The sequence below is a fragment of the Callospermophilus lateralis genome, chromosome 9, assembly GCF_048772815.1.
Source record: "Callospermophilus lateralis isolate mCalLat2 chromosome 9, mCalLat2.hap1, whole genome shotgun sequence".
NCBI lineage: Eukaryota > Metazoa > Chordata > Mammalia > Rodentia > Sciuridae > Callospermophilus > Callospermophilus lateralis.
In genome coordinates, this window is record NC_135313.1 from 8,098,490 (window position 1) to 8,121,951 (window position 23,462).

Sequence of the window (23,462 nt, forward strand, 5' to 3'; positions counted from 1 at the left end):
CTAGGTTCGATCCTCAGCACCACATGAAAATAAATAAATTAAATAAAATAAAAGGTATTGTGTTCAACTACAACTAAAAAATTGATATTAAAAAAAAAAATAAAAGAATCCAGGGCTGGGGCTGTAGCTCAGTGGTATAGTGCTCACCTAGCATGTGTGAGGCCCTGGGTTCCATCCTCAGCACCACATAAAAATAAATAAATAAAATAAAGGTATTGTGTCCAACTACAACTACAAAAAAAAAAAAAAAGAATAAGAATCCAGAAGAAGACAAGACTACAGTGCTCATGCTGCTGTGAGAAAGCAGAAAGACACTCCACTAGAGAGTTCGAGGCCACACCACTCTGGTCACACCTAGAAAGGGCAGATTCTCATCAGGGCCAGACTTACAGTCAGCTTTCTGTCACTCTAAAAAAAAAAAAACAAACCCGAAGACAATCAACTTCAATGATGGAGAGCCTTATTTCGGCTCACAGTTTGGGAGGGGCCAGTCTGTTGGCCCACTGCATTTGGGCTTGCGGTAGCAAGGTACACCATGGTAGGAGCGAGAAGTAGAGGAAGCCTGTTCACCCACAGCAGCCCAGAAGCAAAGAGAGACAGGCAGGGACCAGCATCCCATCATCCCCTTCAGGACACACCCCATCGACCCAAATTTGTTCTACTAGGTCACACCTACCAGGGGCCACCACCTCCCAACAGACCACAGACTGGCAACCAAGCCTTTACCACGTGGTCCAGACCATAGCACTACTTCCTCCCTCTTTTTATTTTTTTTTTATATTTATTTTTTAGTTGTAGTTGAACTCAATATCTTTATTTACTTATTTTTATGTGGTGCTGAAAGGATCGCTCCCAGGGCCTCGCATGTGCCAGGCGAGCACTCTACCGCTGAGCCACAATCCCAGCCCTTCTCCCCCTTTCATGATGGCTTCATTTGGACAGGAGATGGTGCTGGTCCCAAGACACTAACTCAGTACTGCTTTCTGGTTCCTCATGAAAGCTCCACCCCTTGCTCCATGCCTTTACCATCAGGGTCTCTCACCACAGGCCCAAAGAAATAAGACAGCCCAATCTTAGGATGGAAACTCCAGAACTGTGAGTTAAACAAACATTTTCTCTTTATAAGTTAATTGCCCCAAGAACTTCATTACAGTGATGAAAAGATGACTCACACACAAGGTTACTAAGGACAAAACGAACACTGAAGCCTTTCACATCTGACACTACTGAAACTCTCCACAGGTGGCAGAGCTAAAGTATTATTCATTTGTCAAGTTGGTAAGCAGAGTTAAATAATTTACTAATATTTTCTTTCTTTAAAAAAGTTTAACTCTCTAAAAGAAGCATAGAAAAACAATGGCAGGACGTTCTGCAATATTCTCTGACATTGCTCTACTCTGAAAGGGGCAAAAGGGATATTTCACAGACCAAACTTTCATGTGGCAAAACTCCACCTGCTGGGAGTTGAGGAACACACCATCGATACTTACTAAAGGCATGAAGCACCACACACACCCTTCCCAACATGGTAATTCAGACACTTTTCAAAATGTAATACCAAAGACAAAACTGGCCCCAACTGAAGCCACCAATTTAATATTAACTAGTTTTTCTCACCTTGATGGAAAATGTTCTGGTAAAAATTACTGACCATGGAAAAACATCATTTTACATACAAACTTAAGATTGGAATTTCTACTTTGAATATAAGAAATGGAAAAGATTTATAAGAATGGGTGCTGAATAAAAAACCCCATTTGACTAGTTCAAGATAAAAGTGAAAATATTACAATAATTCCATAAGGGGCTGGGGATTTAGCTTAGTTGGTAGAATGTTTGCCTCCCATGCACAGGGTCCTGGGTTCAATCCCTAGCACCACCACCAAATAATAATAATAATAATAATAATAATTCCTTAAAATAATCCCATAGTGTCCTGCCTTCAGAGCTGCTGCAGTCATTTATTTCCCTTGGGGACCCTATCTGGACCCTCCATTTCCCCAGGCCTTGCTATCCAGTATGTAAGACTAGCTGGCAACACCAGACACCCTGAGAGCAGGCCTCAACACTGCAGATAAAGATGATTACAGAGCACTTTGTGAATATTTAAAGCCCTCATTTACCAAGTCTACAAACTCTTTCCATTGCTGTTCCTACCTCGCAGAGCTATTCTTATAAAAATTTTAATCTAGATGATTTACCTTTGTTGTTTTGTCCATTCTCCTTCTGGGATGAGAAATAAGTTCAGGAAAATGAGCGTGTGGTAGACAGTACCAAAGAGGAAGAGGATTCTCAGGACAACGAAGCCCAGGTCTAAGCTTTTCTGTGAGGAGCTAAGACAGTTAGCGATGTCTCAATACTTGATTGATTTCACTCCCAAACCAATCAGTCCTCTTCTTTTCACTGCAATGATCACTGTGTTGGTGGAGCCTTGCCTAGTCCCACAGCCTTCTAAAGGCCTTCTACCTGCTTCCAAAGACCTTCCCCCTGCCACTGAAATGTCCTAAAAATGCAAATATGCAACTTCAACTCCAAAGCTTTATCCTAAGGAAATTGAGATTGGGGTGAGTATAGTGGAGCCAGACTGCCTGGGTTCAAACCTCAGCTCCCGTGTGTCTGGATGGGAAACCAAAGCAAGGTATTCATGTGGGGTTTCTCTTTTGATCTCATTAAATTCTTCTTAATTTTTTCATAATAGCACTATTCACATACCATATAATTCACCTATTTATAAGGTGTACATTTCAATAGTTCACAGTATATTCACAGAGTTATGCAACCATCACTAGTCAATTTTGTTTGGGGATTTTTTTGTTTTTTTTTTTTTGTTTGTTTGTTTGTTTTTTGTTATTTTTAAAGAGAGAGGGGGAGAGAGAGAGAGAGAGAGAGAGAGAGAGAGAGAGAGAGAGAATTTTTAAATATTTATTTATTTATTTATTTTTAGTTATCGGCGTACACAACATCTTTGTTTGTATGTGGTGCTGAGGATCGAACCCAGGCCGCATGCATGCCAGGCGAGCACGTTACCGCTTGAGCCACATCCCCAGCCCATGGGGTTTTTGTTTGTTTGTTTGTTTTCCCTTCTCTTTTGCAGTGTGGGAGTCAAACCCAGGGTCCATACATGATAGGCAACTGTTGTATAACATCTTCACCATCCCCTAAAAGAAACCCCTTATTGACTAGCAGTCATGCTCACTTGCCCTGTTCTCCCCAGCCCCTGCCACCATTAATGTACTTCCTGCTTTCATAGATTCACCTCTTCTAGACCTTTCATATAAACAGAATCATACAACATATGGCCTTTTGTGCCTGGCTTCGTTCCCTTAGCATAATGTTTTCATTATGTTGTAGCCTGAATTAGTACTTCATTTCCTCTTCTATTTCATCATATGGATACATCACATTTTGTTTATCTTTTTATCAGTTGATAGACATTTGGGTCATCTGCCCATTGGGCTTTTAGGAATGTTGCAAGTTGCTGTGTGGACATATGTTTTCACTTCTCTTGGGCATAAGAATTGCCAGGTCATATGGTAAGTCACCTTCTGAGATAACTGAACCTGTTTTTTGAAGACTATTAATGATATGAGGAAATGTTCTCTTCGTTTGATAAAAAGATGCAAAAATAAACACACATACATGTATCTGTTTTTTATAAATACTGCAAACTTCTGGGGTGTATGTACGGGTCTTGGCACAGCCTCCCATTAATGCTTTGTTCATCTTATAAATGTTCACAATTTATATTCACAGATTCACAATCATTACCCTTATCTCCAGGCACCTGCAACCACTGGCTGCTCTCATTCTGCAGGGGCTCCCACTGCTTCAAAAGGATACGTAGATTGTCAAAAGCTTTGGCGTGTTATTCGCTTTAAAAATTAAAGCCAGAAACTTTTCCAGCTTTAACTTTAACTCTGGAGTCCAAGAGTCCTGGAGACAAAGAAAAAAAAGTAAAATAGTATTCCACTAAATGCCAGCAGTACCATCAGGTTGGGGCCATTTAGTTACAGAAACCAAAAGCAAGGGATCTTGCCAGAGATGTGAGAATGTAGAAACAGGTTCTAGGACATATGACCAATTCAGTTACAGAGACTCAAGAATTCACAGCACGGAAAAAACAATTCAGTACATGATCTGAATATTTCATGTGATTTAAACACAAGCATGACAAGTGACCTTATTAGGTTGAATACCAAAAATAATTATGGTTTAGGCATGCATAGCACTGGTAGGCATAACACAAACAATTATCGCTAAGTTACTGATGGTTCCAAAGAAAGAAACTCAATTTTCATAGAACTTGCCTTCATATGAAGAAAGAATAGAGGTCATTATCTGAAACAAATACGTCCTATCATGTCAAGCAGTTATGATATGTCCCTTGAAAATAATGTATTGCAAATAACACTCATTAAAGAAGGAAAAAATAATATAACTTCCACTCAAACCAAGAATTTCATAAAAAAGACGCTATCCCAGTAAAACACTCACATCCACCTGCCTGGTGGATCCTGCCGTCGCCCTCCGACTGTCCCATCCTTCCCACTCTCTCCTCTCCAGCTCCGGATCCAATCACTCTATCCTATGCCATTTAGTAACAATACAATATAAATTAACAAGAATTCCTAAATTTTGAAAAGATTTGTTAATTTTTTGACACCATGTGATCATTTTGTTTATAATGTATCCCCCAGAAGTCGTGTGGAAGCCCTAATCTCTGGTATCTCATGAGGTCTTTGGGGAAGGGGCCACTGCAGATGTAACTACAGTTAGGAGAGGTCACACTGGCAGAGGGTGGACAATTAATCCAATGTGACTGGTGCCCTTACAGGAACAAGGAAATTCAGACAAAGGAAACATGAAGAGAGAAGTAGGCCATGCAAGATGGAGATGGAGGCTGCAGCAATGCAGGCTCAAGCCAAGGGCCACCCAGAACCACTGAAGCTGGAGGAAGAAAGGCAGGATGCTCCCCCAGAACCTCCAAAGGCAGGCAGCCTGCACACACCTGCGCACACCTGCGCACACCTCGACCCCAACCGAACTGAAAGACCATAGATTTCTGTGGTTTCAGTCACAGGGTCCTTGGTTCTCTGTTGGGGCGTCCTTAGGAGGGCAAACATGGCATCTAGAGCTCAAGGCTCTCTGCACTTGACCATCTGGAAAAGAACCTCGGAGAGGACTGTTGTGTCTCAACATGAATTGAGACTTCTTAAAAACAAAACAAAGTATTTGTAGAGCTCCAGTTAGGCTGCTCTGTTTTGGTTACCATTTTGTAAAACCAACAAATAATGTATTTCCAATTGGTTACCTCCCCAATGATGCTCTGCTAATGACAGGCTTAAGACTGGAGTAAAATCTCTCTGGGGATGAACCCCCATTTTTTTTTCTCAACTGTTATTTTTCCTGTGCTTTCAGCTCTAAGAACATTTCCCAAGTCTGATGGGCAACTTGACCACCATAATTCCAAAAATAAGCATAAAGAGCCAGGAGAAGCCCTGGGTCGGCTCTACTGAATGATCTAGAAAAAGCCATCACCCTTTTTCTCTCATGGTTTCTTCCCTTATAGAATGCAGGCTTTTAAGTAGATTAGTCTGGCTGTAAAACAGACTCTTCACATGACAGGGAAAAACCTTTACTTAGGACCCTGATACAATGAGTCATGGCAGCATTACTATGGGAGTGAGGAAGGCCCAGGGCTCACCCCCTGGTTTACCTGTGGCTTCCTTTCTGTCCCTTACAGAGCCTACAAGGCTCCTCCCCACTTCTTCAGATCTTCACTAATCAAGCTTATATTGGTCCCTAGCACAGAACAGGTGTCCAGAAGTTTTTCCTAAAGTTATCAATTACAGGAATTCATAAGTACTTCTGCAAAAGGATGATCCTAAACTGAGTTTGCAAATAGAACTCATTACAATACCTATGAAGGAATTTCCTGTCTGTCAACACTGCAGAAAGGATAATATAAAAAAGCAATTAAAAGAACTCTTTTGAAAAAAAGGCTATAGTTTTTAAATGCACCCAAGTGTCAAGGAAGGAATGCAGAGGACAAAATGAAGTGAAAGCAGGAACCCCAAGAATTAAGGAACATCGAAGACAGTGTTTTTGCTGTAAGGATAACTGCAGAATGCTGAAGACCTTGAACTTTAGTTCTGAGAGCTGTCATGAGTACATAAGATGGAAAACATAAGATCTGCTCATAGTACATAATCTAAAGAAGACTTCAGCACAAATCCGGGACTCCAAAGGGCTGTAGCATAAGTAAAATGTTATGGATAATAAACTCACTGTACAGAAAGAACCAGTGTTGACCTTGACACTGGGTGGAAGGAGGGAAAAGCCTAATTTGAGATTTCACAACCACACTCAGTACCATGAGCTGAGACTGACACTACCTGGGTTGTCCCCAAAACTCCTGCAAATAATCTGATTTCAAATGGTCCTAGGTTAGTATGCCCCCAGTGACTGGAAGATGCCAATAAAAATCTTCTTTGGAAGAACCAAATCGCATCCAGGCCTCAAAGAAATTCTTTCCAGTTCCAAGTAAAATAAACTCATCAACACTTTTTTTTAAAAAAAAAAAGGGAAATAAGTCACAGAGCAGCAGAAATAGACACAGTAGAACCAAATTTACACAGACTTTTGGTATTGAAATTCACAGAGAATATGAGATAAATGTTTAATATGTCAAAGAAATAAGAAAGCAAGAAATGAGAGTATAAAAATGACTCAGCAAATTTGAATAAAAACAACAAAAACCCTTCTATCTTAACAAGTTAATAAAGTAGCCAGGCATAGTCATGCATGCCTGTACTCCCAGCAACTCAGGAGGCTGAGGCAGCAGGAGGATCACAAATTTGAGGCCAGTCTAAGCAACTTAGGGAGATCCTGTCTCAAAATGAAACATAAAAATGTAGCTTCATGGTAAAGTGCCCCTGCATTCAATCTCCTGTGCCACACATGCACAATGTTAATAAATGAAATCACAAATTCAATGATCAATCACAGCTGAAGAATAAATTTGTGAACTGAAATATAAATGTGAATAAATTGCCCAGAACACAGCCAGAGAGATCAAGAAATGGAAAATATATGCTGTTAAAAGACAAGGAAGGGCTGGGGTTGTGGCTCAGTGGTCGAGCGCTCGCCTAGCACATTCCAGGCCCTCGGTTCGATCCCCAGTAACACATAAAAACAAATAAACAAAAAAAGGTATTGTGTACAACTAAGAAATAAATATTAAAAATAAATAAATAAACAAATAAAAGAAAGGCATTCTATCCATCTATGACTACAAAAAAAAAAAAATTTAAAAGAAAAAAAAAAAAAAAACACAAGGAAGATGGTGGCACACACCTGTAATCCCAGGGGCTTGGGAGGCTGAGACAGGAGGATCCTGAGTTCAAAGCCAGCCTCAGAATCAGCAAGGCACTAAGCAACTCAGTGAGACTCTGGCTCTAAAAATACAAAATAGGGCTGGGGATGTGGCTCAGTGGTCAAGTGCCCCTGAGTTCAATCCCCAGTACCCAAAATAAAACACAAATAAGGCCCCAAAATGTAAATGTACATCATACTACTCCATGAAATATACACTTTAAAATGGTTAAAATGGCCGGGCACAGCTCAGGAGGCTGAGGCAGGAGGATCATGAATTCAGCCAGCCTCAGCAAAAAAAGTGAGGTGCTAAGCAACTCAGTGAGACCCTGTCTCTAAATAAAATACAAAATAGGGCTGGGATGTGGCTCAGTGTCAAGTGCCCCTGAGTTCAATTCCCGGTACCCCCCCCACAAAAAAATTGGTCAGAATGGTAAATTTTATATGTATTTGACCACAATTTTAAAAATGAAAAAGAAAAAAGAAGACACAATAAATAGTCTAATGTTGTACAAGAGATGTAGCTCCATAATCGAGCACCTACCTGTCTCATGTGGACAAGACCCTAGGTTTAATCCCCAGCACTAAAAAAAAGAAGTGCATTCAACTTGATCAGATATTCAGAGGAGAGACAAAGTCAATGGGGAAGAGGTAATACATGAAGAGATAAGAACTGAAAATTTTCCAGAGTTGTTGAAAGATGCAAAAACAGTACATCCAGGAAGTCCAATAAATCTCAAGTGAAAATAGAAATCTATCCCTGGACACAAAGAAGTGAAACTATACCATCCCAAAGGTCAGAGAAAAAATATAGATCGCCTCTACAGGAATAGCACTTAGGGTGACAGCCAACTTCAAAGCAGCAACAATGAGAGCCGGGAGATTGTGCAGTGCAGTGAAGTTTTAAACATAACCGAAGTCTCTCTTCATACTTATATACAACATGATTTAAGAGGCTATTATATTTTAAAGTATTTCTGACTGGGTGTCAACATACTTTATATATAAACAAAATATGAAAAATTGTGGTATATATGTGTAATAAAAATTATAATGTAAAAAAAAGCAAAAGTATATGTATAAAGGCATGAATTGTGTGAACATACTTTATATACAGAGATATGAAAACCTGTGCTCTATATGTGTAATAAGTATTATAATGGGGGCTGAGGATGTGGCTCGCCTGGCATGCATGGGGCACTGGGTTCGATTCTCAGCACCACATAAAAAATCAAGAAATTATGTCCACCTGAAACTAAAAAATAAATATTAAAAAAAAAAAAAAAAAAAGAATTGGGGCTGGGGATGTGGCTCAAGCGGTAGCGCGCTCGCCTGGCATGCGTACGGCCTGGGTTAGATCCTCAGCGCCACATACAAAAAAAACAAAGATGATGTGTTCGTCGAAAAAAAAAATATTGAAAAAATTCTCTCTCTCTCTTAAAAAAAAAAAAAAAAAAGAATTGTAATGCATTCTACTGCTGTCATGTATTAAAAAAAAAATAAAACCAATTTAAGATAAAAAAAAAAATTCTGTCAGCCCAAGTTAACAGGCCTTAATGTAACCAAAAATAAATCTTATTTTATGGCACCAAAGAGTTCATTAAGCCCATTACCTCAATGCTCTTTTACAGTGTAATTTAAGAGTGGTTGCCAGGGGTTAGGGGTGAGGACAAGGGTGACTATAAAGGGGCAACACAAGGCAGTACTTTGAGATAATTAATGCAGAAGTTCTGTGTGCTAGCTGGGTGCCTGTAATCCCAGAGAGTTAAGCAAGAGGATCACAAGTTCAAAGCCAGACAAAGCAACTTAGCAAGGCCTTAAGTAGCTTAGTGAGACCCTATCTCAAAATAAAAAATAAAAAGGGCTGGGGATGTGGCTCAGTGGTTAAATGGCCCTGGGATCAATCCCTGGTACAAAAAAAAAAAAAAAAAAAAAAAAAATTGTGTGTTCTGATTGTGGTGGTAGCATTATAGAATCAATGCATATGTTGAAATTCATAAAACACACATGACCAAAAGTTAACTTTAGGGCTGAGGTTGTGGCTCAGTGGTAGAGCGCTTGCCTAGCACATGTAAGGTTATGGGTTCGATCCTCAGTACCACATAAAAATAAATGAATAGGGCTGGGGATGTAGCTCAGTGGCAGAGTGCTTGCTTCACTTGTGGAAGACACTGGGTTCGATCCTCAGAACCACATAAAAATAAAATAAAGGTATTGTATCCATCTACAACTAAAAAAATTATAAATTTTTAAAAAATAAATGAATAAAATAAAGGCTTTGTGTCTAACTACAACTAAAAAAAAGCCTTTTTTTAAAAAAAATAGGTTAATTTTACTATATAACATCTAAAAAAATAAAACTTTAAAAAAATTTGTCAAGCAAGCAGGTAAGAATCCTTGCTTTCTGTTAAAACTGAACACTGGTATATGCTGGCCTAAAAACTACCTTTGTTTGCTTTGATCTATCTACAAAGAGAAACTATAACATTCCTCTCTGTTTATGGCATACTCAAGGCTACATCAGTGTGCGGTTAGTTCGTTCTTTCTCCTAGATGTACAGTATTCCATTGTGTGACTATTACACAATTTATTTATGCATGTTCCTCCTGATGTACTATGGGGCACTGCTAGTTCTTGCTATTATGAGCTTTATATGTATGTACAAGAACACAAGCCACAGCTAGTTCAGGATAGTGAAAATTAAATCAAACACTCACCAAATATAACTAACCACCCAAAAGAAGATGAATAAATTAGGGTTACAAAAAATAATAATGAGAGCAGCCAGGTGCAGTGCTATACACCTGTAATCTCAGCAGCTTAGGAGGCTGAAGCAGGAGAATCATAAGTTCAGAGCCAGCCTCAGCAACTTAGCAAGGCCCTGAGCAACTCAGTGAGACCCTATCTCTGAATAAAATACAAAAAAGGGCTGGGGATATGGCTCAGTGGTTAAGTGCCCCTGAGTTCAATCCCCAGTACCAATAATAATAATAATAATAATAATAATAGCAGACTTTAGTTTCCTAAAGTATAATTCAGAAACCAGAAGCTTACACAAAGTGAAGCCACAGATGTAAAGGCAGCCACTTACCTGGAAGAGCTCTTTGAATGAGGGGTGTACCATGGGGTTGGGCACAAAAGGGAGGGCATAGAAAGGAAGGAACTCGGTGGTCTGGCTCAACGCTGCCCCTTTTGTCTCCAGGTAGTTTTTGAAATAAGAAATCCGTTCATCCAGTTCCTGCTTGTCCTAGAGCAGGGAGATACTTGTTTGAGGTTTCTAGCTCCACAGTGGTCCCCCGTTCACCCATCTGCTCTTGAGGCTCCTTGTCACTGGCCTTGTTCCCATCTGGCCTGGTGGGCACACCGTCTCCAGTCATTCTAACATCACCTCAACTTTACCCCGAGTGAAACTTTAACAGAAATGCCAGAAAATTGTATGAACAGTTTAAGACACTGCTTTTTAACTTCATTTTTACCAATTTAATATGACCTCCAAATTCTTCATGAACATCATTTTTAGTGAAAAGACAAAATCTCACTGAATCTCTCCTACTTTGACTAGTTCCACTTTACAGACATTCATGAACATCTGTCTGCATTCCCAGGATTCTAAGGGGAGTAGGTATCTCCATAGGTTCTTGAAGGCCAAGTACCCCTGCCACTACTCCTCTCCTTTATCCATCTAGGGCTGATCCTGCCCCACTTCCCTGCTCCACATGCAACCCAGGGCTCCTCAGTTCCCATCTCAGGTTCCTCTCTTCTCTTGGACCTTGATGAGCACACAGAGGAGCTGGATTTGGTGCTTCCCTCCATGACCTCAGGGGCCTCACAAGTTACAGCCCTCGGCCTGTGGCCTTGTGCACACACTAGCTGCTGTTCTCATGGGCACACCTCACTGGACCTATACGTGGCCCTCTTCCAACCCATCTTAAAAAAGGATGACGTTGATTTTTTTTTTCTTATATCAAAACAGAAAAATTTAAAAATAGAAACAAAAACAAATAATAAAAGTCTCCCATGATCTTCCCCACATGAGTAATATCTTAAAGAACAGACTCCAAGAAAGGGTACTGCAAGGTACGGTAATGCCCCTCCCTCCATCACTGCCCCTTCCTTTGGGGCCCCTGACGTGCTGAGTTAACACAGGTCCTCAGGGCAGCATTAACATGCATGACCACAGATCAACTGGCTTGCTCCCTCTCCAGCACTTCCTCTGAACTACAAGGCTCATCCACACCAGGGCTTGACACTTCAGCCCTCCACCCTACCGGGAAAAGGTCCCGGAAGCCAAATTCAACCTGTCATTCCCATGCACTCTATAAATAGGCAAACTATTCCCCTACTACTTGCGTTTAAATTTATTTCCTAATATGTGGCCCAAAGATGTGTTCTTTTAGAAGTCTGCATGTATACACTAAGCTATTTTGATGAGTTTTTCAAAAACTTGAAGTATTTAGATAACAATTTGATTACAGAAATTATTAAATCTCCATATAAATTAGAAAATAAAGTGCTGGGAATGAGGTGGAAAATAACTTCTCAAGACACAAGATGCTGCACCTTTTGAGCAGAATGGTGAAAGAGGACAAAACCAAGAACATGGAAGAGCTGACAACCCCCCCAACCTCTGCTCACCCCTGCCCACCCACCAACCACAGCGAACCCACCGGCCTCCCTACAGAGTACTTCAGAAGATAAATGGCAAAATGAATGTGGAGATAGAATTCCAGCTTCTGAGCAAGGGAATCACCATCTCGGACGGAGCTGGGAACATGCTCCTCCCACAAATCGAAGAACACCTTCTGGTCTCCACCATCAAAGGCAGCCACGAGATCCTTCTGCAGAGAGGACATCAAGTTGATCAAGAATTATGAAGGACACTTGTTCTTCCAACACCCAAACCCCTCATAGCCCAGCCAATACCACAGACACCCCACGCACCTCTCCTCAGAAGCAGGGAGTAGAAATACAAAAACCCCAAGAGACTGCCCATTATTTGGACATTATTCTTTTTATACTTTCAAAAATGGTTTTAGATATGATTTACCTATATAATTATCATTTTTAGATTACTTGTTTTATTTATGATCAAGTTTATTAACATTATAAAATGGAAATGTACAGAGAACAAGGTCACGGTGTCTGGTTATACTTACTTAGGTCAAGGACATTCACTAATAAGGATTCTTCAAATGTGACTTTTACAAAAACTATCACCATGTCATGTGATGGAGAACTACTGTTTCGGAAACCTGCATTACTGCAGGAAGTATCTGCATACATTGAACATAAACTCAGAACTTTCCCAAATGAGACTCCAATGAACTTCTACCTCCTCCACGCCAGCCTCTTTCTGTTGCTCAGCCTTGAAACAGGTCAAGGGCAGCTTACAACAACTCTGGGTGGGGGCTTCCAGGACAAAGCACACAGCCAAGCACAGCCCCTCTTGGGAAGACACTGGGGGACCCAGGGCAGAAGCTCCACACTCTTGTGAATGAATGATATAATGGCAAAGTGGATCTTCCCAGAGGCAGTGCTCCTGGGACTGGCTCAGCACCAAGTTCATCTCTGACGTGCTCCCAAGCAAACCTTGTGAGCCATTCCAGGGGAGGCCTTTACCCTAAGCATCGCAGACCAAGAGCTCTCTATGTGAATGAGGAGAGCACAGACTCCCATGGAATTTGAAGGCCCAGAATCATGGTATTTTCTTTTCTTTCTTCCCTTTTTCTGGGGGGAGAGGTACTAGGGACTGAACTCAGGGGCACCTGACCACTGAGCCACATACCCTATTTTGTATTTTATTTAGAAATAGTGTCTCACTGAGTTGCTTCCGGCCTCACAGCTGCTGACGCTGGCTTTACACTCGTGATCCTCTTGCCTCAACCTCCCAAACTGCTGGGATTACAGGCAAATGCACTGTGCCTGGCCATGACATTTTCTTAACATGGCTTACCAGCCATGTCAAATGGCTCATCTACACTTTGTTCTAAACTCCATTTTTAGTCCTAAAACCACAAGGCTTAGATATCCACTCCAATTTGTTATTTTCTGTTATGTTCATTGGTAATTATCCTAGTGTGTTTAAAGTGTAATACTTCAAACACACTAGGATAATTACCATCTACTCCAATTTATGATTCAGATTTTATACCTAGAAATAGTCCTTGCAATTAAATTTTCCTTATGTGTAAAGCAATCCACTGTAAGTATGAGATCACAAACTATTAATGATCTTCTGTAAACCACAATCAGAGCCAGAATCAACAAGAAAACGTGCATACCACCGGGCACCACTGATAACTCATCAACACATACTTCTTAAAAGCACTGTGCCCAGGGAAACACCATTTGTTGAAGGTCCTGACAACATATTTTGTTTAACTGCTCTGTGTATTTTTATTTGTGGATCTACTCCAGTGGGGCACAATTACTAACTGGAGGAGCAGAAAAGATACTCTGTGGCAATCAAAAAATTTCAAGGTCATAGCCAGGTATGGTGGCACATGCCTGTAATCCCAGTGGCTCACGAGGCTGAGACAGAAGAATTGCAAGTTCAAAGCCAGCCTCAGCAACAGCGAGTGAGACTCTGTCTCTAAATACAAAATAGGCTGGAGATGTGGCTCAGTGACCAGGTGCCCCTGAATTCAATCCCCCGTATGCCAATAAAAGAAAAGAAAATTCAAGGTCTTTTAAGTTACATAAAAATGGACCTGAAGACATCAGAGAAATGTAAATCAGAATCTCAAGATATTACACTTCAGCCAAGTGCAGCAGCGCATGCCTGAAGTCCCAGTGAGTTGGGAGGCCGAGACAGGAGGATCGAGAGTTCAAAGCCAGGGCTGGGGATGTGGCTCAAGCGGTAGAGCGCTCGCCTGGCATGCGTGCGGCCCGGGTTCGATCCTCAGCACCACATACAGACAAAGATGTTGTGTCCGCCGAAAACTAAAAAAATAAATATTAAAAAGTTCTCTCACTCTCTCTTAAAAAAAATAAAGTGAGAGACAGAATTTAAAAAAAAAAAGAGTTCAAAGCCAGCCTCAGCAAAAGCAAGGTGCTTAGCAACTCAGGGAGACCCTGTCTGTAAATAAAATATAAAAAAAGGGCTGGGGATGTGGCTCAGTGGATGAGTGCTCCCGAATTCAATTCCTGGTGCCAAAAAAAAAAAAAAAAAAGTATTACACTTCAAACACACTAGGATAATTACCAATGAACATAACAGAAAATAACAAATGTTGGTGAGTATGTTTATAAAACAGGAAGAGCCAGGTGCAATGTCACATGTCTGTAGTCCCAGCTACTTGGAAGGCTGTTTAAAAAAAAAAAGGCAAAAAGGGATGGGGACGTAGCTCAGTGGTACACCACCCTGGGTTCAATCCCCAGTAAAAAAAAAAATGGGCAGGGGTTAGGGGACTTGCATACACTACTGGTAGGAATGTAAAGTGGAGCAGCCACTGAGTAAAACAGTTTACCTATTCCCAGAAGTAATTGAGGCAATTCTTCAAATAATTAAAAATTGAACTCTCATACAATCCAGCAATTTCACTTGGGTATTACATGGGTATATATCCAAGAAAATGGAAAGCAAGGTTTTGAAGAAAGATTTGTAATCACATGTTCAAAGCAGTGGTCACAAAAGCAAAGAAGTAAAAGCCCCCAAGTAGCCGTCTTGGGAGGAATGGATAGACAAAATGTGGTATATACATACACTGGAAATTATCCAGCCTTAAAAAAGAAAAAAAATCTTGTTACCTACTACAACATGAATGAATGTTCTCATAACTAAGAACATTATTCTGGGTGAAATAAACCAGACATAAAAAGATAAATACTGTATGATTGTACTTATATAAGGTATCTAAAGTAGTCAAATTCATAGACAGAAAATAGAATGGTGGCCAGCAAGGATGGGGTAGAGGGAATTATTTAATGGATGCAGAGTTTCAGGTGTGCAAGGTGAGTAAGTTCTGGAAATCTGATTCACAACAATATAAAATTCTTAGCACAACTAAACTATACACTTAAAAATAGTGAAGATGACAAACTTATTATTTTTTAAATTTTTTTTAGTTGTAGATGGACACAATACCTTTATTTTATTTATTTGTTTTTATGTGGTGCTGAGGATTGAATCCAGTGCCTCACACATGCAAGGCAAGTCCTCTGCCACTGTGCCATAATCCCAGCCCAAACTTGTTATTTTTTAAATCAAAAATTTTTTTTAAAAAAAGACCCAAAGAGACATTTAGGATCTCAGAGGCAGCTGGAGCTGGAGCGATGACAAAGCAGTTGCCAGTGCACAAAAGCCATCCAGAGGCACTAGATGTGCCAAGAAGCTCCACAAGCCTTAGCTTGCTAGCCTCATCCTGTATCATCTCAGGACCTGGTTAGGCATGAGCATCACAGAAGATTCTTACTGTTCTGCTAGTTAGATACTAAGGAGCTACAGTATTCCTCCCAGACATCAGTCTCAAGCCGCGAGGCTCACATATGCTTCCAACGTGCAGGGCCAGGCACATGGTCCTTCTCCAGGCAGAAGGCATCCAGGTGCTATGAGTGAAGCTGAGCCTGTTTCTACTCCTCTCTCTCTCTCTCTCAATCTCTCTCTCTCTCTCTTTTTTTTTTTTTTTTTCTGGTGATGCTGGGGATTGAACTCAGGGCCTTGTGCATGCGAGGCAAGCTTACTACCAACTGAGCTATATCCCCAGGCCCCTGTTTCTATTTCTAATAATGACAATATTTTCCTTTTGCGTTCTGACCTCTCACTCTGGCTGCTGCTACACCCTACAGAAGTCCATGTCTGAAACAGAAGTAGCAGTCACCATCCAGGCACCCAAGGCCAGAGGGCACTAGGCAGAGGTACAGGCCTCCTGGAGCTCTAGGGGACACTGCAACAGTGCCCTCCTCAACAATGGCACACGCTTGACCACTAGGAAGTCAGGGACTAAGAGAGAAGATGGCTAATAGGCAGCCTGAACTCCAGATCCTTAGGAGCTTGCAAACCAAGCCTCAATTACTTCTGGGAGCCGGTATACTGAAATAAATACATTTATTAAAATAATAAAATTGGGCTGGGGTTATAGCTCAGTAGAGCACTTGCCTTGCAAGTGTTGTTATCCTCAGCACCACATAAAAATAAAGATATTGTGTCCATGTTAAAGCATAATAATAAGCCAGATGTGGTGACACACGCCTATAATCCCAGCGGCTCAGGTGGCTGAGGCAGGAGGATCACGAGTTCAAAGCTAGCTTCAGCAAAAAGCAAGGTGCTAAGCAACTCAGTGAGACCCTGTCTCTAAATAAAATACAAAAAAGGGCTGGGGATGTGGCTCAGTGGTCAAATGCACCTGAGTTCAATCCCTGGTACAAAAATAATAATAATAATAATAATAATAACAACAACAACAATAAAAATAATAATATCACCTGAAGGTGATACAGGCTTCCTTGTCAGTATCACTTGTTCTCTTGTCACTGGCAACATTAAAGGTGAAATGATCACACCCGAAATGGTACAAATGGAACTGAGGCATCTAATGATGAAATGAGGAGTTTAAGGTCCTTTCTATCCTTGGAAAATTCCAAATCTCTGTGCTCATTGCAGCCTGCTGGTATTCAGAGCTGCCTCAGGCTTTCTTTGTGGTAGGACACTACCTTGTCATTATCACTCTTGTTCCTGGTCCCCTTCAATCTCCCAAAGCACTGTGAGGCAGAGGACTGGTTCTGCTTTGGTTGTCAATGCTCCATCCCCAGTACCTAGATAATAATCTCAGGATAGAAATTACACTATCCTGGTTCCTATAGTTTCTTCTTTTTCTTCCCCCAAAATATGAAAGTTCTTATTTGGCCACACCTTTCCTATGTAGGGAACAGAGATTTAAAGATGATGCAATTAATTCACCTATAAACATTCACATGGTCTAAAGTAACCCTGGGCAAGTCCCCAGAAACTATTCCATCATTATTCAATATGCTGCAAGTTGTGAGAACCTTAATTCTCTACAGAGATGAAAAATAAGCAAAATGTTACCTGAATAATCAATGATTTGGAGTCCCTTAAAGATCCTCCTGCTGTTTTACATAACGGTTTTCCTTTTACTTTGCATTCTTTTGAAAATGTTTTCAAGGTGTCTTCAAATTCAGCAAAATCTAAATACTATAAAAGAGATCATAAAACTCAGCAGGAAAAAAAAAACACACAAATAGTCAATTTAAAAACAGGCAAAGGACCTGAACAGATATTTCTCCAAAGACACACAAAGGCCAACAAGTATATGAAAAGGTGCTCAACATCACTACTTATAGGGAACCACTGTATACCTGAAATTTGCCAAGAAAATAGATTTTAAGTGTTCTCACCACCAAACAAAACAAATGAAAAACCCAGTTAACTATTTATTAATTAGTTTGATTGTGGTGATCATTTCACAATGTATACCAAAACACCAAGTTCTAGGGCTGGGGATATGGTCCAGTGGTACAGTGGTTGCCTATCAAGTACAAGGCACTGGGTTTGGTCTCTAGTACTTCAAAAAAAAACAGAAAAAAAAAATCAAGTTCTATACCTTAAATATACACATTTTTGGCAGCTATGCCTTAATAATTTTTAAAAAAGAACATCATTGTACATGTATTGTACATATATTTCTGTTTTCATATCAACATGTAACTGTCTGATATTATTGTACCAGCTCAATATTATAATGAATTTATAAAGAACTTAGTAAACTGCTATCTTTAGGAGAATATGGGATTCAGCTTAAAATTTACTTATAAGTATGCACTATAAAAGCCTAGAAAAAAAGTATCACAGAAAATGCTCTTTCAGAAAATAAAGCTGCTTTCAGGAGGAAAGTGTGAGCTACATGATTTGCTATTAATTATTATTTTTTAATATTTTTTTTAGTTGTAGTTGGACACAATATCTTTATTTTATTTATTTATTTTTATGTAGTGCTGAGGGCCTCACACATGCTAGGCGAGCACTCTACCACTGAGCCAGAGCCACAGCCCACTATTAATTATTAATAGAAAAAAATGACTTGTGCAACATTTTCAACGAGGTGAAAGGGATCAGCAGAAGACCTGATGGATTTGGATCCAGGAGGTCCCTGGGAATTTGTTACTTGAAACAGATGGAATCAAAAATCATGTATGTTCCTAAGAACAGGGGAATATAAATCATTAAAATATAGGTAATGTTGCTAGAGATGTAGCTCCATGGCACACATATACACACACACACACACACACACAGGGGATGTAGCTCAAAAATAAAATGCCTTTGGGTTCAATACCCAGGACCAAAAATATTTTTTAACTTTAAAAAATTAGATAAAATAGAGGCTAGGGCTGTAGCTCAGAGGCAGAACGCTTGCCTAGGATGTGTGAGGCACTGGGTTCGATCCTCAGGACCACATAAAAATAAACAAATAAAATAAAGGCATTCTGTCCATCTATGACAAAAAAAAAATTTTTTTAATTAGATAAAATACAAATTTTTCTGTGACCCGTGTTTTAATAACATACCTACCTCTTTTACTAGTCCAAGTAATTCAGATTCGTGAGCCAAAATATCCCCCATAGTGAACTGTTACTAGGAATTCTCACAGCAAAAGTCTACAAAGCAAAAACATAAGACAAGGTTTCACTTCAATCACCTGAGAAGTCCAAAAGGGTAGCTGTGATAGGCAGAATAATGGCCCCCAGGATGTCCATGTCCCAATCCCTAGAGCCTGTGAACATGGCAAGGAGGAATTAAAATGGGTAATCAATGGACCTTCAATGACAGGGACTGACCTGGATCATCAGGCAGCCCCAAGAGGATCACTGAGGGCGTCAAGAGCAAGAGGGAGGCAGTGGGGCGAGTGTCAGAGTGATGAGATGGAGAAAGACACAACTGGCCACTGCGGGCTTTGGAGATGGAGGAAGCGCAAGGTACAGGGAAGCAGGACAGCCTCCGGAAGCCGGAAAAGGCAGGAATGGTTTCTCCCCCACGGCTCCACAAAGGAACAGCCCCACCAACACCTTGATTAGCCAGTGAGGACCATTTCAGACTTCTGATCTCCAGAACTGTAAGAAAATAAACTGGCTCTGCTTCAAGCCACTGAGTTCATGAGAATTCATCACAGCAGCAGAAGGAAGCACAATAGTGAGGTCGAGAGCACTGCTGCCCTCCCTCTCCAAGCCGCGCAAGCAGCCTGCCTGTGGCCCACCACTTACCCCAACTGGGTGCCACCACCCTAAGGAATTAAAGAAGGTGGGGTCCCAATACTAACTGTGCCATTCACTGGCAAATCACTGAAACTTAGAGCCTTTTTTCATTTACAAAACAGAAATTATGAGATCTCTTCCAGTTCTAAGGATGTATGAGCCTGAACTTGACCCTTTTCTTGCCAGTACATTTGGTCAGAATTATCTGAACACAGGGAGGTTAAATTCAGTAGCTGTCCCCCACTTGCTCTATCTCACTATCACTGTCTTGGGGACTTCATCGCTCCACCTCCTCTCTTCACTTTACTCCAGGAACAGGGACTTCCCCTCCTGCTCAGGACCCTACAGTTGAAGCCAGACTCCCTAGGCCCAGTTCTCTAAGCATTTAACAGCCTGGCCTCTTATATTCTCCCTTTTGTTGTACAGACTTGAGCCACACTGGCCACCCTGAAGTTCCAGTGGACACAGACAGCCAGGAAGCTGAAATCTCCAAAAAGGAAGTAGAAAAAGTGAAGAAGGAAACTTGGCAACTTGCCCTGAAAATGACTGCCTTAAGGAGGGGTGGCAAGTGTCACAGAGCACAGCATGAACTTCAGAGGGAAAGGGGGAGGTGAACAAAAAAGCTGGAAATCCAAAAGCAGCAACAGGACACGTCCTCCAGACCTGACAGGCACATAAGGTGGGAAAAGAAAGTTAGTTCATGTCTAAAGCCCACCCATCTCTCCAGCCTTCACCCCATCCCTCTCCCTGCTCCCTCCAGCTCGCCCTGCTGATACTGAACTCAGGTTATTCCCCACACAACGTGCTCTTTAGGGATTCTAAGCCTGGGGTGCTTTTGCAAATGAAAATTCCTGCCCGGAGCCTGCTTTTACTGAGCACCAAGGCAGGAAGGCCAGAATCTGCCTTTTAAACGAGCTTCTTGGATGCCTTCCACACACACTCAAGTTTGAGAACCAGGGCTTTACTTTATGCAAAAGTAGGAGAAATTCCAGTCACGGGTGGGGTTTGCAATAGCGGCTTCTGAATTTCTATGAGAGAAATGTAGGGCCTACAAACTGGCCGGATCCGGGGAAGGCTATAGCATTTGTACGGAAAACTAATCTGCACACAAGCATCGCGTCCGCTTGGATTAGATGAAGTCTGGGCTTAACCTGGGAGCCTGAGGAGGGGAGCCAGCTGATGAACATTACTACGGAGGTGGCAGCAACCTAAAGCCCAGGCCACCCGCACGGCCGCACTCCAAGTTGCGGGACCCGCTTCAAGTTTGGCCGCGGTAGCAAAGATCAGAGACTCCTTGCGACAAGCAGGGGCCCGGTCCTTGGAATTCCCGGCGGCCGCCTCGGGCCGAGGGCGCGGGCATCGGGGTTTTCCTAGGGGCGAGGGGTCAGCAGCTCTCCGGCCGCACCACGGCTCCTCCCCGCCCGGGGACCGCGGGCTCCGGGTGGCCCCGCGGAATCGGAGGACAGGCTTACCAGCTGCTCCGCGGACACCTCTCCCGCCGTCACCCGGGCAACCGCCGCCGCCGGCTTAGAGTCACGTGGAGCGACGCAGCCAATCACGCAGGACGCTGCCTGCGCTGAGCAGCCTGGGAGGAAAGGCGGGCGGCCGAGCGCCCCAGGCGGTGGAAGTGAGGCTGCGCTGCGTGATGGTGGGCTGTTCGTCGCGCGCTGTCTCCAGGCCTTCGAGAACTGTCTGTCCATCCGTCCATCCGACCGTTCGTTCGTTCATTCACTCACTCGCTCATTCATTCATTCATCCCACGGACGGTGCCAGGCGCTGTGCGGGGCTCGGGATTCAGCCGGAGCAGGCTGAACCGCCGAGCGCAGGGAGCTCGCTGTGTCCTAGAACAAAACACGCCCAGAGGTGACAGTAAACTCTGCTCCCAGGAGGCCTGGTTATTCCCCTTTACAGGATGCCTGGGGCCACCACAGAACCCGAGGTCTGCCTTAAAGCCCCGGGCACCAGGGTTCCATGCCACTGCAGCGGTTTCCAGGAATATTGAGACACTTTTTTTGTTTTGTTGTCCATGTTAAAATTTGGGTTTTGAGAAACAAAAAGGGAACGCAGATATTTGCACCTGGTGCTTTTGAACTAAAATTAAGCAGAACTCAGTGACCATCTGCTGGTGGCCAACTCTGAGCCAGAGGCTGGGGAGGTGACCCTAGGAGGAGAAAATCCCCTCACCCTTCCAGGTATCCAGGCTCTGTGGTTTGTGGCTCCTTGTTTCCTCCTTCGTGCCTTTGTGCCTTGGAGACTTCCAAGGACTCCCAGTTAAATTTTGGATAACTTTTTCATATAAGTATATCCCAAGTATTGCCTTATTTTATGATGCACATAGCACATTTTATTATTTTGTATTTTCATTTGCTAAATATGCAACCCTATACCCAGTATCATGCTAAGCAAATCGGATTCTTTATTTCTCACCTTAATTATAGGATGGATCATAGTTTCAGCATTTTACAGATTGTGTTGTACTTTACCTAAACCCTGTGCTCCTGGAAAACAGCTACAATTAGAAATTCTCCCTTTTGTGTTCTGGGGAAAAGCTTACCAAAAGAACTACTTGTTGCTGGGGTTGTAGCTCAGCGATAGAGTGCTCACCTAGCATGTACCGGGCCCTGAATTCCGTCCTCAGCACCATATAAAAATTAATAAATAAAATAAAGGTATTGTGTTCAACTGCAACTAAAAAAAAAAAAAAACTATCTTCTATTACCTGTGACTTGAATAAGACACTGTCTTTTCCAAGAGACAATCCTTATGGAATCCTCATGAATCCCATGAGACTCACAGGTAACTCCCTTATTTACCTGCAATAAGGACAAAAACAGACCTTTCAACTGCTTATTCTTTGTCATGTGGTCAATTAGCTGAGATCAGAACTGTTTGAACCCCTGCCCCAAAACTCTGTCAGACACAGAGATAAACATTTCTAGATCAGCTAATTGCCCGAGTCTTCCACTGATGGCTAAACCATCCCAACCACAAATCAGCCCACCTGTAACCTGTTCACCCTACCTATACAAGTCTAATGTAAAAGCATCCTATGCAGACAGATATTCAGATTTAGGCTGTTCTCCTTTTTTTAAATATATTTTTAGTTGTCAATGGACCTTTATTTTTATTTATTTATATGCAGTGCTGAGAATTGAACCCAGTGCCTCACACATGCCAGGCAGGCACTCTACCACAGAGCCACAACCCCAGCCCCATGTTCTCCCTATTTCAATAGCCGGAATGAAATCATTCTTACCCAGGTTTCATCTTTGACAAGGTGAACAATGTGAGGCACAGAGTGGTTAAGAAACTCCTCATAGTTCACACAGCTAGGGAAAGCAGGATAAAATCCAGACTTTTGTGCCTCTGAGCCTTAGGCGCTGAGCAACAATGATACCCACTCCCACCCCTGCTTCCCTTTTTGCTTTCCCTTCTAAGTGCATTTGCCTGACTGCCGGGATTACAGTCACTGTGTGGTGGCTATTTGTGTGGCCAGCATGCCTCTCCCTTTTGATAACTATATGTATTCAGTTTGACCTGACTGTAGCCATCTTGAGTCATAACGGCCGTGATTGCCCCTGAGTAACCCTGGTTGGTGTTCCATGAATAGTTTTCCAGCAGGCTATAAATACACACGACCATTACAGTGGTATGTGTAGCTTTAGAACTGAACCCTGGCATTAAGAATGTGCCTGGCTCTTTGATATTAGCCTGATATAAAACAGGTACATCCTGTCTTGGATGAAGTCAGCTTGTTCTTGACCACTTTATAAGTCCCCATCTTCTGGCCCAAATTGCAGGGATCTACCTGATCTTGCTGTTGCCCAGGGACCATACTTCTGTCAGCAAGTCCCCAGTAAATTGTACTCTGTGTAATC

At 41.9% G+C, this 23,462-nt stretch overlaps 1 protein-coding gene across 2 annotated transcripts in view; it reads right to left on the bottom strand.

Moving 5' to 3' along the window:
* Armc9 (armadillo repeat containing 9) overlaps nt 1–21,138 on the bottom strand; it is a 120,956-nt gene extending 99,818 nt beyond the window's left edge. For both annotated transcript variants that reach the window (XM_076865630.2, XM_076865631.2), the window contains exons 1-7: nt 21,057–21,138; nt 18,905–18,990; nt 17,402–17,527; nt 12,042–12,212; nt 10,466–10,621; nt 3,841–3,933; nt 2,202–2,226 (exon numbers count right to left, since the gene is read on the bottom strand). In XM_076865630.2, coding sequence (XP_076721745.1) covers nt 2,202–2,226; nt 3,841–3,933; nt 10,466–10,621; nt 12,042–12,212; nt 17,402–17,527; nt 18,905–18,955 — 622 coding nt within the window. In that variant the 5' untranslated portion in view covers nt 18,956–18,990; nt 21,057–21,138. The remainder of the gene's footprint in view (nt 1–2,201; nt 2,227–3,840; nt 3,934–10,465; nt 10,622–12,041; nt 12,213–17,401; nt 17,528–18,904; nt 18,991–21,056) is intronic.
* Nucleotides 21,139–23,462: the final 2,324 nt, after the last annotated feature.